The sequence below is a fragment of the Lithobates pipiens genome, unplaced genomic scaffold, assembly GCF_037356315.1.
Source record: "Lithobates pipiens isolate NorthernLeopardFrog02 unplaced genomic scaffold, aLitPip1_a1.2 Scaffold_25, whole genome shotgun sequence".
NCBI classification, from domain to species: Eukaryota; Metazoa; Chordata; class Amphibia; order Anura; family Ranidae; genus Lithobates; species Lithobates pipiens.
This window is the reverse complement of record NW_027507787.1, coordinates 147051318-147070464: the sequence shown is the minus strand read 5'-3', so window position 1 is coordinate 147070464 and position 19147 is coordinate 147051318. Positions and strand designations below refer to the sequence as shown.

Below are 19147 nucleotides of genomic sequence, written 5' to 3'. Positions count from 1 at the left end.
GAAAATAAAAAGAAACATTGTTTCTTTTTTGTATCTTTCTGTTTCTTCATCTGCAGATGAAAGGGATGAACAAATGTTTCTCTGTTTAACCCCTTATTAACCCTTAATTTGCTCTAATCAGCCTTAATTAACTCCCTATTCTCCTCCATTTTTTTTTTTTTTTTTAACGTCTATTTTATAAACGATAAAAATGTTAAACTTGTTTTTTGTTTGCTTTGTTAGAGAATATTTTTACACATATATATTAACCTCCCCGGCGGTATGATTATTTCAGATTTTAGGTGCTGAAAGCGGTACAATTATTTTTCATGGAAATTTGGCGTTTTATATTGTAGGTCTGTAATTCTCAGAACCGTTTCGAGTATCCCGGCGCCACCGCACCTCTGGCCATACTGCACACTTCATTAGCTTGAATTCTGCTCGTTTTGCGCGGCAACACTCACAAACCCAGTCAGAATTTGAAAAAAATATTGCTCGTCTTTCAAAAAGCCCAACCACGTTACTCGTAAACCATGGTTCCACTGTATTTGCATGTAGATCGCGTAAGGCAAGCCCACATGTAATGCTAAGCCTCCATAATTGACAGGCCTGATATCCAATGAATGAAAGGGTTGTGCCAGGGACGGACAGGCTGGGGAAGAAAGAGCCAGTTGATGTTGGATGTCCTCCAAACAGGAAATGGGGCGTGCTCTTTCTGACTTGCAGGAGCTTCTAATGCACACTGGGAGAAGCTCGCAGTGTGCAGTGAAATTAGAGTAAGTCATTTCCATAAAAAAGAGGTGCCTGTACCACTGCGCAAGACTGAAAGGCTGGAGGCCAGAATTTAAAAATGAAAGTGGGACTTTAGATACTGTATGCTGTAAAATTAACCTAAATAGCAGGAGAGATTAGATTAAATACACAGTTTCAAGTAGTATGGTACATTTGAACCCATAACTGCCTGTATTTCTACATTACTTTTCTGTATTATTCAAACATGCTGGCACAATAAACGTTTTTCATTTATTCATTGCAAATCTCAGCTTTGGTAAGTCCAATGCTCTGCATTTGGTCCTGACACGTCTTCCGTCTTGTCTTTGCAGTAAGCCCCAATCAGAACGCCCGACCCTGCAAGCTGCCTTGCTCCCTAAGGACCTCGTGCTCCAACTGCACCAGCAACGGCATGGAGTGTATGTGGTGCAGCAACACCCGGCGCTGTGTGGACTCCAATGCGTATATCATCTCCTTCCCTTACGGCCAGTGCCTGGAGTGGCAGACCAACACCTGCTCCCGTAAGTAGCGGAGACTCCTTGCATGGTCTTCTGCCGCTAACTGTAAGCCAAACAACAAAGGATTCAAAATCTTGTTACTTTATGTGGCCTGCTCTTCTCCCAGGATGGTTTTATTTAAAAATGTCATTAGCATATATTATACAAACAACATACACTATATTGTCAAAGTATTGGGGCACCTCGTTTACATTCACATGAACTTTAATGACATCCCAGTCTTCCAGAAGCCCATTTGTGAGGTCAGGCACTGATGTTGGACAAGAAGGCCTGGCTTACAGTCTACACTCTAATTCATCCCAAAAGTGTTCTATCTGGTTAAGGTCAGGACTCTGTGCATGCCAGTCACGTTCCTCTACCCCAAACTTGCTCATTCATGTCTTTATGGACCTTTAGGGATAAAATCTTAGTAACAAAGACCACATAGGAGAGGAGAATATTAAATAAGGGCATTAGCCAGTGCATCTCATTGGGTAATTCATTTAAAAGAGTGAACAAAAGTACTGAACTGCTTAACTCCAATGTAAAAATGCATATGAAAAGCAAAAGAGAAGGCCTTCAAAAAATATGAGGTTGAGGGATCATCATCAACATTCAGACATTATAACGAATGCAACAAGAAAGGTAAGGGTGTAATTAGAGTGGCTAAGATAGAACATGAAAGACACATAGCGGAGGAGAGCAAAAAAATCCTTTTGGGGATTGGGAACAGTAAAAAAGGGAGGACAGACCATATTGGCCCCATAATGAATGAGGAAGGACATCTGATTGCGAGGGATAGGGAGATGGCAAAGGTATTGAATTCATTATTCTCCTCAGTCTTCACGAGTTAATCGGGGGGCTTCAGTAACCAAAATTGCAGTGTTTATCCTCATGACACGTCATAGGAAGCACCCTCATGGCTAATAGAGGACAGAATTAGAATTAGACTTGGGAAACTTAAAGTGGTTGAAAACCCTTACAACACACTTTGACCTACAGGTAAGCCTAGATTAAGGCTTACCTGTAGGTCCAAGAAATATCTCCTAAACCTATACGGTTTAGGAGATATTTGCCTGAAGTGAGGCACCGCTGTCTACAGCGCATATGCCGTAGACAGCGGCTCGCAGGCGCATGCGCGGGAGTGACGTCATCGCGGCTTCGCCGAATGACAGCGGCGGAGCTGCGAGACCCACCGAGAAGATGGATGCACCGGACTACAGGGGACAGCGGTGACTTCGCTGGCTCCTGTGTCAGGTAAGTGACACATAATGGACTACTATGCGATGCATAGTAGTCCATTATGCTTTGCCTTTGCAGGGAATGAAAGAGGAAGTAAACCCATTAGGGTTTACTTCCTCTTTAACAATAATATATCACTGGGACCAGTCAAGTAATTGCCAGACTATTGTTCCTAATTTTTACTGCCAGTCTACTGACTGTAATGGTACCAGCAGATTGGACAAAAGCCAATGTAGCACCAATATTTAAAAAGGGCCCAAAATACATCCCTGTGAATTGCAGACCAGTTAGTGAAGTCTAACATAGCCAGAGTTCAGAAGTCAAAACATAGCCAGAGTTCAGAAACCATAACGGATAGTTAGACAAGCCAAAACGCCAGGAAGACAGAGATGGGCGTAGTAGAACAGCAGCCAGAAAGAATGTCAGCCAAGCAAGTCTTTAACAAGAACACAGGAGAGCGTCTCTAGAGATGTGACCAAGGCTTAGGCAGGACTGACGGGCAGGATATCATTAACAGGTGAGTTATCAGACAGCTGAGCTGCCAGATTTGAGAAAGAAGGGCTGAGCCCACCCTGACAAGGCGGTGGCCTCAGCGGGGGACATCGATAGTTTAAAAAAAACTATTAGATAAGCACGTGAACGACCACAACATACAGGGATATACAATGTAATACTGACATATAATCACACACATAGGTTGGACTTGTGTCTTTTTTCAACCTCACCTATTGCGTAACTGTATGTAACTATTGTTAAAAAATAGCAATCAAAAAACTACAGGAAGCATTACACCTCTGGAGAAAGATGCTGGTCACTTTTAAAGTTTAAAATGTATATGTATAATAGGTGAGCCTGCTGGATCGGGAGGTGCATGCTGGGTAGCTAGCTGCACCGAATCGTGGAAATAAATACAAAAGGGCTTCAGATGCCCACAGCAGAGATGGACCCTGCCTGCTCCTGAGATCAGGTTCACATTTAATCACTTCAGGCCCAGAAAGATTTACCCCCTTAATGACCAGGAAATTTTTTGCGATACAGCACTGCGTTACTTTAACTGACAATTGTGCGGTCGTGCGATGCTGTACCCAAACAAAATTGACGTCCTTTTCCCCCACAAATAGAGCTTTCTTTTGTTGGTATTTGATCATTATTTGGTGGTATTTTGTGTTTTATTTTTTTATTTTTTGCGCTATAAAAAAAGACTGCCAATTTTGAAAAAATACCAATATTTTTTACTTTCTGCTATAATGCATATCCCAAAAAATATATATTCATCAGTTTAGGCCAATATGCATTCTTATACATATTTTTGGTAAAAAAAATCCCAATAAGCAATTATTGATTAGTTTGCGCAAGTTACAGCATCTACAAAATAGGGGATAGATTTATGGCATTTTTATTTATTTTATTTTTTCTACTAGTAATGGCAGCGATCAGTGATTTTTAGTGGGACTGCGACATAACGGCAGACAGATCGGACACCTAACTGACATTTTTGACACTTTTGTTTGGGGACCAGTTACAATATTACAGTGATCAGTGCTAAAAATGTGCACTGACCTTGTACTAATAACACTGGCAGGAAAGGGGTTATTATTAGGGGCGATCAAGGGGTTAAATGTGTTCCCTGTTTATGTTTTCTAACTGTAGGGGTAACTGTGTGACAGTGAAAACACACCGATCCCTCTTCCCGCTTAGCAGGAAGACAGATCTCAGTGTCATCCACTGACAGAACAGGGATCTTCCTTGTTTACTTCGGCAGATCCTTGTTCTGTCTCTGCGAGTAACGACTGTGGGCGCGGACCCACAAATTGCCATACTGGTATTTGCGGCATGCAACAATTTGCACAGCCGAACCACCTTGCCGCAGTACATCTGCGTTGAGTGGTGAGCAAGTGGTTAAATATGAACTAAAAGGACAGCATTAATATCATTATCTAAATATTGCATCTGAAGTGGATTCAATTACGGCAGAATATTAAAAAAAAAAAGATTTGGTGACTGGAACTCCGCTTTAAGCTTTGGCTATAAAAACTGGAAGCTGATTAGTTTCTTTGCAGAGTTGCACCAGATTTTGCACTTTTTTATTTTAGTAAATAACCCCCAATTGTGTTCCCCTTGCTAATGATCCCCTGCAGCTTCTACCTTCACTGCAACCACATTGGAAGGCTTCTGTTCAACTTTATTATTGATCATTTATGGGTAATGCTATGCCACACACATTTGATACAAAGCCACACAGAGTCATACAAAGAACAATTTTTCCTTCTAGAGAATACTGGGATGTTGGGTGACAATGCCATGGCAGTGAAGGAAGGACATGGTCTAAAAGGCTCTTGGCCAGCCTCCTGTATCCGGTAATTATGTGAGGCTTTTCAGCCAGTTGTATAACACAGATAATGGCGGTGATTGCAGACAGATGGGAAATGGACCGAAGGGGTCCACAAACAAATAGGAACAAACCGGTTCTTGGCCAGTATCAGGGTGACATTTGGTGGTGGGGAAATAAATGGGATTACAAGTAAATGAATACATTGTAGAATCACTTCTATAGAATGGCGCAGACTGCTCGCCGGAGGTCGCGAGTAACTACGCTCACTGAAGGCCACGGACAATGCTACATGTTACAGTTATATTTACTACTTGATAACCCCGCGACACGTCCTTGCTGAGGCTGCTGGTCTTTCTTCTCACACACAATGCTTTACGCTCGGTTCCATCCATAATAATTACAGCATTTGTATTCACACAGTACCTGCATGTCCGCTGTAACAAAAGCGCCGGCATTTAATTCACTTTTCATTCAGCACTGTCTGATGAAAAAAAATGCATATTTCTTATTAAATAATCCTAATGAAATTTGCAGGATGTCCTTACGGCGCTGCACAGACAGAGCTCTCAGCAAGGTTTTTTTTATTGTCAGGATTAGACACGATTTCCATACTTTAGCAGACCATAGAAAGAAGAGATTTAAAGCAATAAACCACATTTAGCTCCTTATTTCTCATGTTCCTCATACACTCCAAAATAACTCAGCTGTCCTTTAAGTCCTCATCCATGTCCTCATAAATACATGGTTGCAAATGTTCAACTCTTCAAAGTCATGCCACAAAAAAACAAGATTTCCAGTTGCTTGTAATGATAAAAAGTGAAAATCTGTTTCTTCACTCCAGCGCACACACATCTCTGTGTTGCACACAGTACTTCAAACCAGGGCTTCACCTGGAATATAGCAGAGTGAGCAAATCTTTCTAGGATAAATCTAATCCTGAAAATGTATGAGTGAATTGAGAATTGAAGTGCCACTGTAATATGCAAGTCCAAATACCAGTTTAATTCCAGTAATAGTCTGCAAATGCAACTAGTTTCAGGAGCGTTAGACAGCCTGGTGTCTGCTTCCGGTTCTCTCTGCACACAGAGGCAGCTTGCATCCTGCTTGCTGGGCAATGGGACGCAAAGTCTCTTCTTCCCGCGCCAGCTTGCCCAGGATGCCAGCAACAATACATAGCCCAATCTTCTTCTTGGTTGGGTGGACATTAATTTGCAGCCTCCTGGTTCCTCTTAACGCTTACTCACTGCCACCCTGTACTTTCATGGAATGTGTCTCTGCACACACCCCTCTGACTCTTTGATTTGTCCCAGTGAGGGAGGAGCCTTTTTTGAACCTCATCAGTCAGTGCCTTTGTGTTTATGATAGCATTTGATGCTGACTAAGTGCATCTGTTTAGTTTTGTTCCTGTTGCTGACCTTTCCTACATTTATATACCTCTTCTGTCTACTGCCTGCCCTGACCTTTGCTACATCCATGCATACCTCTGTCTGCTGCCTGTCTTGACCTTCTCTGCATACCCATCTGTCCTCTGATCCGGTCCAGCCAGATGGAGGGGAATGGATCCCCTTCCTTTTTTTTTTTTTTACCCCAGATTGGATACCTCTAATATCTACTGCCTTCCCTGACCTTTTCTGTGTCCACAGATATCTCTGTTGGATTCCTACCCTGACCTTTGCAGCTTCCACAGATACCTCCACTATCTGCCACTGGTCCTTTCCTTTGCTGCATCCATAGATACCTCCTTTTTTTTTTTTTTTTTTTTTTTTTTTGAATACTGATGTTTTATTAAATTTCCAGATTACAACAGAGATAAAGGGAAGTCAAAAGAGTAATAAGAGAATGTCACATGTATAGATACTTATCATGGTATGCATTACTTGATACACACTCCGCCTTTACAACATTTCACTTGCAGTGACAAGTAAACCCGACAACAGAGGCCGGTAGATTGTGAATCATTAACGTGAGAAGAAAAACAGAAACCATAGCATTACATAACCATAGAGGCAGGTGTAAGGTGGGATTCCGGGCCTGCGTAATACCGCTGATCCAAATGATTATCAATTGTGTGACCTACATTGGCAGGAGAGGGGAGGGTAGAGGATAGTAAAGAATGTAGGTAAGGACAAGAGAGCAAACTGAGACAGACACAGGACAAAGGAAGAGTAAGAGATAGAGAGGGAGAGAAGGAAGGATGCCCACCAGACCCCGAACCCCCGCACCTCCCTGGGGGAATATCCACCCTGGCTCAGTTGGTATTGGAAGCCTCCATCCTATCCCATAACTCCCATATCTTGTCATGTTTGTCAAGAGTATTATTTAGGGAGGCTGTCAGATATTTCATCCGCTTAATGTCCCTAATTCTGGTATGCAGTTCAACCAGTGAGGGAGGTTCCCTTTTTTTTTTCCATTTTAGGGCTATTAAGCATCCCCCGGCCGTCAGCACTTGGGCAAAGAGCTTTTTAGAAGTTTGTGAGAATAAGGTAGGAGGGAGGCCCGATAGGAACATTTTAGGATCCACTGCAAAAAAACAGCTTGTAGTAACGATTGAACTGTTTCCCAGTACGGGATAATACGTGGGCAGGTCCAGTTGATATGATACAGCGTGCCCACCTCTCTGCGACAGCGCCAGAATCGACCGATGGGTATATAGAATGGAGCAGTTTCAGGGTTTGGTACCAGTGAAGTATGACCTTGTATTGGTTTTCTTTGTATAGGGTACATATGGAGCTCTTAGATGCCCATGACCAGATAAGTTGCCATGTCTTCAAAGGTATGACCTCCCCCAAATCCTGATCCCACTTGTCCATATACGTATGCCGCGGACCTGCCGGGGACGCGTCTGCTATCAAAATTTGATAGGTGCGCGATACCATACCTTTTGGGGGACAAGCTCTCTAAGCATATTTTCTCAAACTCAGTTAAGGGTGGAGAATTGCAGGGTCGGCATGAAGGACTGTGAAAAGTGGCGAATTTGTAGGTAGCTAAAGAAAGCTTGTCTGGGCAGGTCAAAAGCATCCGTCAGTTCTTGGAAAGACCTTAATGTTCTGGTTCTAGAATCTACCAACTGGCCATATCGGAACAGGGTCCTATTGATCCAATGTTGGGACATCTGTGAAGTCAAGCTGTCGGGTAAGTTGAGGGTAAACAAAAAGGTGGCCAGGGATGCTGTGGAAGTAAGCGGGTATACTGTTTTGGCATGTTGCCTCAGTGTACACACAAGCTCCATTGGTCCCAGCAGTTGGGTCCCACTGAGGTTAACATCCACACTCCATAGCATGGAGTTTGGATGGGTTGGGGCCAGCCACAGCTTTTCGATTTGAGTCCATCGGTTATAGGCATGGGGTGTTGCTCCAGGATGCAATTGGGCTGCTAAATAATATTTGGCTATGTTGGGGAAGGCGAGTCCCCCATGGTTCCAGGGGATGTATAGTATGGATCTAACGATCCGATGCCTCTTATAGTTCCAGAAGAATTTTATTAGGTCGGCCTGAAGTGTCCTAAGGTGTGCTGCTGGGATTGGAATGGGGAGCATCTCATAGAGATAAAGGAGTCTGGGAAGGATCAACATTTTAATGGTTGCTAGCCGACTGAGGAGGGAAAGCTTTAAGATTTTCCATTTGACAAGGGAGGCCCTAATATCAGTGCAAAGCTGTGGGAAATTGGCCTTGTATAAGGTGTCAAAGGTGGGGGTAAGGTAGACCCCTAAATATTTTAGGTAGGACGATTTCCACGCATAATCAAATGATTGGGATAGGGCTGAGAGTGTCTGTGGAGATATATTGAGAGGGAGAGTTTCAGTCTTGGAGCTATTGATTTTGTAGCCTGAGAGTGTACAACATTTTTCCAATTCTACATGCAGGTTCGGCAGGGAAATTTGTGGCCGAGTCAGGGTTAACAGGACATCATCCGCTAATAGGGATATCTTAAAATCCCTCATACGGACCGGAATACCATGGATATTTGGGTTCTGCCTTATATGGGCAGCTAGGGGCTCAATGCACAGGGCGTATACAAGGGGGAATAGGGGGCATCCCTGTCTGGTCCCGTTAGATATGGGTCATAGATACCTCTTTTGTCTGCCGGCTGCCCTGAACTTTCTTTCATCCATAGACACGTCTAATGACTTCCGCCTGCCAAGACCTTTGCTATTTCCATGGATACCTCTGCTGTGTGTTGCCTGCCCTGGCCTTTCCTTCATCCGTGGACACCTCTAATGACTTCCATCTGCCTAGACTTTTGCTATTTCAATAGATACCTCTGCTATACGCTGCCTGCCCTGACCTTTGCTGTGTCCATGCATACCTGTACTGTCTGCGCTGACCTTTGCTATGTGCTTCGATGCCTCTACTGTCTGCAGCCTGTTTTGACTTTTGCTATGTCCATGCATACTCCTACTATATGCCACCTACCCTGACCATTGCTACATCCATGGCTACCTCTATTCTTTGCCACCTGCTCTGACCTTTGCTGCATCCACAGATACCACTACTAGCTGCCACCTGCCCTATCCTATGCTATGTTCACAGTTACCTCCGTTGTTTGCCACCTGCCCTGATCTTTGCTACATTCAGATACCTCTACTCACTGATGCTTTCCCTGATCTTTGCTACACCCACAGACTATGCCTGCTGTCTGCTACCTGTCCTCACTCCACCAGAGTGCCCCATAGCTCATGATATTCTGCAGTTAGAGCATACAGGTTTGTGTATTAAGGGCAATCTAGTATCTTTAGGCCAGCTTGCCTTAAGGAAAGCAGAGCTGCTAAAGATGAAGTTGCACTTGCCAAATATTAACCTCTGACTTAAGGATATGCATTTGAACCTTACAGATGACTGTAACTATCTATTTTTCATAGGGACTTAAGGAAGTAAAGCAATTTCACAGTGTATATAAAGCTATTGCTGAATATATGAGCATTTCTCAGCAGTTGGTTCAGTCAGTTACAGCCCCCAGATCGTATTGGCTTTGCAAACAATTGATCACTAGAATAAACTTGTATTTGGACTTGAATACCATTGTGTGGAATTTGAGCTCTGAATTTGCTCACTGCTATTACAACCCAAGGTGATCATGGAAGCTCTTTGATGTACAGAAGCTACCAACTCAATATTCACATTCTCTATATATTGGATAAAACAAAAGAAACATAAAAACCCCCAAGGTTTCAGCACCTCTTATCCTGGAAATGTAGACTTCTTACTGATATTTGTGTGTTCATGTGGCATTTGGTGGCATGCTCTGATCTGTCTGTTGGTCCCCTGCTGAGCTGAGCAGAGCGGCGGATGACAGGTCTATGTCTGCTCTGCTTATGCAGAGCAGACATGGACACAGCCCGATCTGCTCTATGGGCAGTCGCATGTAAACAGACATACTGTCCTGTTATGCCTGACTGTCCTCTGATCCGATCCAGCAAGATGGAGGGGAATGGATCCTCCCCCAGATTGGATCAGACCCGGAGTGTAAACAGACACAAGTCTGTTTACATCTGACTGCCTTTAGAGTAGAATGGAGGATCAGATTGGGTCTGTCTGAAAAATGGACAGTTCGACCCAATCGGCCTGTCTTGTCAAAGGGACCTAAGGCACAAACATGCATTTTGTGGTGCCTGTGCTTAATATAATTTAAGATTTACTATATGTACCTTATACAAAATAATGGAATTTATCTGTGGGAATTTGTGCCCATTTGTGAGATTTTCAATTTGTCCCAAAGGTGTTCAGTAGGGTTGACCTAGTTCAGTAGGGTTGACCTAGTATGGGGCACTATTCCTCCCAATGACACCAAGAATGGGGAACTATTCCTTCTACTGACAATAACTAATTATTCCCCTAATACTGAATATGGGGCATTGTTTACTCCCAATGAGTACAGTCCGCTCTTCCCCTCCCTAAAGTCTGACATAAAACTGACCCTTTGCTTAGAAATTTTAGAGACCCCTGCTATAAACGATGGATGGTCATAAATCTTCTAACTGCATATGGCAGTTAAAGGCATGGGAATACCACAAGTATTTTTTTTTTTTCAGAGTAGTTATTTTCCTTTCTGAATAGTTATTTTATGGTCAGTTTAGATGCAAATACAGCTTAGCGTAGGGGGCAGGGACATAGCAAACGGATTGAGGAGTTGGTAAATTGACTCTTCACTCCAGCCTCATCTCTCGAAAATCCAATATTCTATGCGGCATTGAGATTTACGACTTTTTACGGGCGGTGATTATATGCGCTCTAAAATTAAAGATGTGGCAGACCTTGATGTCGCACAGAGCGTCTTTGTCATCGCCCAGCTAGACCGTAGCGCCTAACGAATTCAGTAATAACAACAATAATATCGGTCCTATAAAGCACCTAATGTCTTGCGGCGGGGTTTCGCTTCATGGAGGAAGCAGACGCCGGAGCCTCGCACACTGCTGAGAGGTTAGCCTGACCTTGCCGCAAAGGTTTATTGTGGCAGGACGCTGGATTTGTGATCTCTCAGACAAATACATCACAGACTGATGCTGGAATAGACCGGAATAAGCCACAGAGAGTTCAATAGTTGATGTATAAGGTGTGTTTGATAAATTATATATAGCAAATAGAATGTTGTCACACTTTAAAGGGTTCATGGCTGCCCTCTTCATTGTAAGTCACTAACCTGCAATAATCAATACAGGGTAAAGCAACATATATACGCTAACTCTATGATATTTAGCCATTTGATTGTTGGTTTTTAATAAAACTGGGCTCAATTTACAAAATGTTATCTACGGTACCTCTTTGGGATCTGCGGTGAAAAAAAAAAAAGGCTACTAAAATACCACATGCGCTATTTCTTCAAGTGATGTGTTATTTTTAGTAGTAAAAATTTGCACAATTTTAATGCCGGCATCCATAGCAACCAGGGAATAGCTGGTTGTTAAAGATCCAGCATCCACCACATCCTTAAAAACTAAGACTCATCTGCTGTCAGCAGGATTCCTGCTAACAGCAGAATGTAAACAACAGAAGAGCTGGCACTGAACAATAAAAAATGAAAACAGTGTGGGGTCTCCCTTTCAATCCATACTAGACCCAAAGGTCAGATATTTATTGGTTGTTAAAGACGCTATGGGTGCCAGCTCTTTAACAACCAGCTACTCACTGGTTGTTAAGGATGAGGAGAGTGCCGGCCCTTTAACAACCAGCTGAATTTTCATACATTCCTTAAAAATATCGCATGCCTGGACCACTATTTTTTAACGCATGCATTTATTTATATCCTTTAGTGCAGTGGTCATCAACTCCTGTCCTCGGGCCCCACCAACAGGCCATATTTGCAAGATAACTGAAATACATCCCAGGTGATATCATTTGCTGCTCAGTGATTGCAGTATTCTAGTCTGCATCTCCCCAAGGTAATACATAAAACCTGGCCTGTTAGTGGGCCCTGAGGACAGGGTTGATGACCACTGCTTTAGTGAACTTTAACACTGTTTGATGTGGTATTTACCAAGTGTTTCTGCTTTTTGTGGTAAATATCGCATAAAGGGATAGTGAATTGATATTTTCAGTATCGCATGTGATATTCTGGAAAAAGTGTCACGTGATCCAAATACCACGTGCGATTTGCTTTTGTAAATTGAGCCCATTGTTCCATCTAATTACTGATGATCTTTCGCAGCCATTTTATGTCTGTATGCACTTCCATGATGGTTGCATGGGATTTTCAGAGCGAGTTTTCTGATTGTGGCAACAGTGGATCATGTCTACATAATGTGTGCTGAAACAGCCACTTGTGTGACAAGAGAAAGTAGTGCAAATGGGAGGAGTGCAAAGTGCCTTATCAAGAAATATGAGAGAACAGTAAAGAGCACAATCAGCATGGTGTGGCTGTCTTCTTTTCTGTTTATAATGTATAGGTAATGCATTCGCAATTAAAACCCTTGCACTGCTATAGATAGCATATCAATAATTGTGGTAATCAACATTAGTAATTGGCATGGTAGGAGTCTCTGCTGGAGTGTGTACAACCTGAAACTTGTCACTGAAGCACATGCACCTCTCTCTTTCACCTTCCACATTCTCAGAAATACATCTCTAGCAAAAGTGTCTTTTTATATGCATAATGATGGGTGGAGTCACTGTACTACATGGGTGAAAGGTGCATGTGCCCCAGCACCAGGCCAAAGGTAACATGTGCATTAGCACCAGGTCCAAGGCTCCTACCCTGTATTTTACCAAAGCCAATGCCCCCTTACATTGGTGGTCAGTGGAAAGAATGCCCCCTTATATTGGTGGTTAGTGGGAATATTACACACCTTAAAGAGGTAACCCTCTTTATAGGTGTGGTCATTAGAAAGAATATCCCCCTCAGGGCTCTTTCTCACTGGCAGACTCCGCTAGTGGATACGCCTGTTCAGCGAGAGGTCTCTCCGAAGATCTCTTCTGAGCAGGTGGATGACAGGTCTGTGTCTGCTCTGCTCTGGGCAGTCGGATATAAATGGACCGCCTGTCCGTTTACATCTCACTGTCATCCGAGCCGATCTGCCAGATGCCTTAACAAAAACCTTTTATGGGAGAATCCTAATGCACTTTTTTTTTTTTTTGCTAAATCTTTTTATTACATTTTTCATTAGCATACCAAATTAGCCCGCACAGGGGCCAAACCTTTGCCCACGCAGGGGCAGTTCTTCTGATGCTACAACATACCGCAACAGGGCACAACATAAACTAACTTATACTATAACCCCAATGTGGGGAGAGGTTCAGTTCAGGAGAACCTGTGCTCAAATTGGTACCAACAGGATAATGCAACATGAGAATAGTTGGGTCAATACTCAAGCACTTTTTTAATGAAAGCTACTGATTTGGAAAACAATTTTATTGGCTAGTAGTAGTCATTGCAGTTTCTCCAAACCTATTCTTTAGTTCCAGTGACTTGAAATTAAATGAACTTGTTGAAGATTATATGAGTTTTTAGTGACTGGGTTTACATCTGCTTTGGAAAGCTCCCTCTCCACTTTCCCTCCAGTACAAACTGTGGAGTATTTCTGGTTTCCAGTAATTTATCAGGGCAGAAAATAATGTAGATATGTTTGCAGGAATAGAAGAGAAAAAAAATTGTTTTCATTAACTGAGTCAATAGAATGTATGCACCTTTTTTTTCACCTTTTTCTCTTTACTTTTAGCTTATTCTAATATTTTCCTCTTTCAGCACAAAACTGCTCAGGGTTCCGCACCTGTGCACAGTGCCTGGAGCACCCCGGCTGTGGATGGTGTAACGACCCTTCAAATACCGGAAAGGGACAGTGCATAGAAGGCTCATCCAGGGGTCCTATGAAGCCCCAGGGGAGGCACTCCAGTGAGATGGTTCTGGATACTGGCCTGTGTCCCCGAGAGAAAAACTATGAGTGGTCGTTTGTACACTGCCCAGGTAAGAGTCACACCACCCAATACCAGGCCAACCACAGGGGTATTACTGCCCCATTATCACAGCATCTTTTGTTGATATATGAAATCTTAAAATGGAACTTAAAAGTTGTGTTATTTTTATTATCTGGTCTAGGGGCCCTTTCACACCAAATGCAGTTGGATGCAGTCAGCTGCAGTTGGATGCATTTTGAACTGCATTCCAACTGAATAGACAGACCAAAATTAAGGTAATCCTATGGGCATATTCACATAATTGCAGTGCAGTTTAGTGCAGTAAAAAAAAAAAAAGTAGAGCATGCTGCATTTTTTGCACTGCAAAAACGTGTTTTAAATTCACCACACCGCACACCTTTAAGCCAAGAAAGCCAAGCCCAAAAATGTATCAAAAAATGCACTGCCATCACAGTGCTAAATTCAGCACAAAAAAACGCACTGTAGCGCACATCCAACATGCTTCAAATGCATGTAAACATGCACTCAAAAATATGCAGTTATTTGCAATTTCTGGTGTGAATAGGCCCTTAAACTGTGCTAAAATCTCACATATAGAGTAGCTCAATATAACTCAATATAAATCACAACAATCCTCAGGGTATAAAGTATACCAATACAATATGTGAAAAAATATTACAAAAGTCCTTAATAAAAAATATATCTGTGTCCAAATAATATGAAATAAGCATGAACTGTGAACCAAATGTAGTCCTTAGAATATGTCTCTTACTTCCACTGATCAGTTTAGGCAGTCGCTGATGTATATTAGAACATGTGAATAAAAACATCCTCTCTAGTGCTCTCTGAGTATATGAGTATTTATTAAAACGTATAAAAAGTAACCACTTACAATCCTCTGCACTAAAGCTACGCCAGTGAAAATCAGCATGTAACTGTAACGTAAAGTCTTTTAAAAAAACGCTGCTTGATGACTCCTGGCTCCAAACTCTACCTCCTATACGTGTTACGTCCAGGGGAGTGGACTTCATCAATAGGGGTGCTACTTATACTGTATTATACTGAGAACACTGAGCCAGTCACCTCAGCCTCTGCACCAGATTATTATTATTATTATGTATTTATTTGCTCTGACCTATTCCATGCTGTACAGAGAACACTGGGCCAGTCACGTCAGTCTCTGCTCCAGAGGAGCTTACGCTTTAATGTCCTACTACAGCCTCACACTATTATTATAATAATTATTATTATTATTATTATACATTTATGTACTCTGACATATTTTGCAAGAGGCTTATGTACAGGTGATACTCAAAAAATTACAATATCATGCAAAAGTTAATTTATTTCACTAATGGACCTTAAAATGTGAAACTAATATAAGAGATAGACTCATTACATACAAAGCAAGATAGTTCAAGCTGTGATTTGTCATAATTGTGATGATTATGGCTTACAGCTCATGAAAACCCCAAATCACAGAAAATTTGAATATTGAATTCAAAAGGTACAATATTCTAGGCTCAAAGTGTCCCACTCTAATCAGCTAATTAAGTCATAACACCTGCAAAGGGTTCCTTAGCCTTTAAATGGTCTCTCGGTCTGGTTCAGTAGGAATCACAATCATGGGAAAGACTGCGGACCTGACAGTTGTGCAGAAAACCATCATTGACACCCTCCATAAGGAGGGAAAGCCTCAAAAGGTAATTGCAAAAGAAGTTGGATGTTCCCAAAGTGCTGTATCAAAGCACATTAATAGAAAGTTATGTGAAAGGGAAAAGTTTGGAAGAAAAAGGTGCACAAGCAGCAGGGATGGCCGCAGCCTGGAGAGGCTTGTCAGGAAAAGGCCATTCAAAAGTGTTGGGGACATTCACAAGGAGTGGACTGAGGCTGGAGTCAGTGCATCAAGCGCCACCACACACAGACGGATCCTGGACATGGGCTTCAAATGTTGTATTCCTCTTGTCAAGCCACTCCTGAAAAACAAACAACGTCAGAAGCATCTTACATGGGCTAAAGAAAAACAGACCTGGTCTAGCTGTTGCTCAGTGGTCCAAAGTCTTCTTTTCTGATGAGAGCAAATTTGCATCTCATTTGGAGACCAAGGACCCAGAGTATGGAGGAAGAATGGAGAGGCGCACACATTGCAAGATGCTTGAAGTCCTGTGTGAAGTTTCCACAGTCTGATTTGGGGAGCCATGTCATCTGCTGGTGTTGGTCCACTGTGCTTCATTAAGTCCAGGGTCAACGCAGCCGTCTATCAGGAGATTTTGGAGCACTTAATGTTTCTTTCCACAGATGAGCTCCATGGGGATGCTGACTTCATTTTCCAGCAGGACTTGGCACCTGGCCACACTGCCAAAAAGCACCAAAACCTGGTTCAATGACCGTGGGACTCACCTGACCTGAACTCTATGGGGCATTGCCAAGATAAAGATGAGAGACATGAGACCGAACAATGGAGAAGAGCTGAAGGCTGATATTGAAGTATCCTGGTCTTCCATAACACCTCATCAGTGCCACAGGCTGATAGCTTCCATGCCACGCCACATTGAGGCAGTAATTGCTGTAAAAGGGGCCCAAACCAAGCACTGAGTACATATTTATGCCTATACTTTTCAGAGGTTCGATATTGTTCTATGTACAATCCTTATTTTATTGATTGCATGTAATATTCAAATTTTCTGAGATTGTGGATATGGGATTTTCATGAGCTGTAAGCCATAATCGTCACAATTATGACAAATCACAGCGTGAACTATCTTGCTTTGCATGTTGTGAGTCTATCTCATATATTAGTTTCACCTTTTAACCCTTTCATGACTAAGCCTATTTTTGGCATTTGGTGTTTACAAGTTAAAATCCATATTTTTTGCTAGGAAATTACTTGGAACCCCCAAACATTATATATATTTTTTTAGCAGAGACTCTAGAGAATAAAACGGCGATTGTTGCAATATTTTATGTCACACGGTATTTGCGCAGCGGTGTTTTAAACGCAACTTTTTGGGAAAAGGGACACTTTCATGAATTAAAAAAAACTGTAAAATTAGCCCAATTTTTTTGCATAATGTGAAAGATAATGTTACGCCGAGTAAATAGATACAAACATGTCACACTTTATAATCGCACGCACTTGTGGATTGATGACAAAGTACGGTACCTAAAAATCTCAATAGACGACGCTTTCAAATTTTTTTTTACGGTTACCAGGTTAGCGTTACAGAGGAGGTCTAGTGCTAGAATTATTGCTCTCGCTCTGACGATCGCGGCGATACCTCACATGTGTGATTTGAACACCGTTTACATACGCGGGCGCGACTTCCGTATGCGTTTTCTTTGCTTCACGAGCTCGCGGGGACGCCGGGCACTTTAAACATTTTTATTTTATTTTATTTATTTTAAAATGACTAAATTGTTTTAAAAAATAAAATAAAAATTTGATCACTTTTATTGCTGTCACAAGGAATGTAAACATCCCTTGTGACAGTAATAGGTGGTGACAGGTACTCTTTATGGAGGGATCGGGGGTCTAAAAGACCCCCCACCCCTCCTTTATACTTCAATGTATTCAGATCGCCGAAAACGGCGATTCTGAATACCGTATATATTTTTAAAACCGGCGCCATTGGCAGCCGAGTAAACGGGAAGTGACGTCATGACGTTGCTTCCGTGTTTACTATGAGGAGACTGGAACGAAGCCGATTACGGCTTCGTTCCAGTTCCTCCCCAGTGGCCGGAGGCATCGCACACGGAATCGGTGCTCCCGTTCGTAACAGCGGCGGGAGGCGCATCGGTTGTTATGGCTGGAAAGCTGGAAAGCCAATCACCTGCTGAAGAAAACGGTACCGGGATGATGCCTGCAGGTGCAGGCATCATCCCGGTATACCCCCCGGAAGCCGAGTACGCAGATCTGCGTACGCTCGGCGGGAAGGGCTTAAGATGCATTAGTGAAATTAACTTTTGCACGATATTCAATTTTTTTCGAGTATCACCTGTAAATGGCAAAGTCTTCTCTATACAGCACCATGAAATATGTTAGAGCTACAGTGCTGTGAAAAAGTATTTGCCCCCTTTCTGATTTTTCCATTTTTTTTTGCATATCTCTCACACTTAAATGATTCAGATAATCAAACAAATTTTAATCTTACACAAAGATAAACTGAGTAAATCCAAGATGCAGTTTTTAAATTATTTCATTTATTAAGGGAGAAAAGCTGTTCAAACCTGCCTGCCCCTATGTGAAAAAGTAATTGCCCCCACCCATGCTGAATCATGAATGAACTGTGATTAACCACAATTTTTTGGAAAGCGGAGTTAAATTTCACTTACCACACCCAGGCCTGAGTACTGCCAGACCTGGTCACATAAATAGAAGCTGTCTGACAAACTGAAGCATGCTAACAGATCACAAAAAGCCACACATCATGCCACAATCTAAAAAAAATCAACAACAGATTAGAAACAAAGTAATGTACATGTATCGGTCTATGTATGGTTTCAAAGCCATTTCTAAGTCTTTGGAACTCCAGTGAACCACGGGGAGAGCCATTATCCACAAATGGACATAACTTGGAACAGTGGTGAACCTTCCCAGGGGTGCCTACAAAATTACTGCAAGTGCATGACCAGGAGGTCATAAAAGAACCACGAAGAACATCTAAAGAACTGCAGGCCTCACTTGCCTCAGGTAAGATCAGTTCATGATTCAACAATAAGCAAGAGATTGGGCAAAAAGGGCATCAATGGGAGAATTCCAGGGCCAAAGCTACTGGTGACCAAAAAGAACACAAAGGCTTATCTCACATTTACCAAAAAACATTTTGATTATCCCCAAGACTTTTACGCAAATATTCTGTGGACTGATGAGACAAAAATGTACCTTTTTGGAAGGTGTGCGTCCTGTTTCATCTGGCATAATACAAATGCAGCATTTCATAACAAGAACATCATACCAACAGCCAGACATAGTGATGGTAGTG

At 42.3% G+C, this 19147-nt stretch overlaps 1 protein-coding gene across 1 annotated transcript in view; it reads left to right on the top strand.

Moving 5' to 3' along the window:
* ATRNL1 (attractin like 1) overlaps positions 1-19147 on the top strand; it is a 1004401-nt gene that overhangs the window by 377125 nt on the left and 608129 nt on the right. Inside the window, exons 17-18 of the mRNA XM_077454933.1 lie at positions 1083-1271; positions 13996-14214. Coding sequence (XP_077311059.1) covers positions 1083-1271; positions 13996-14214 — 408 coding nt within the window. The remainder of the gene's footprint in view (positions 1-1082; positions 1272-13995; positions 14215-19147) is intronic.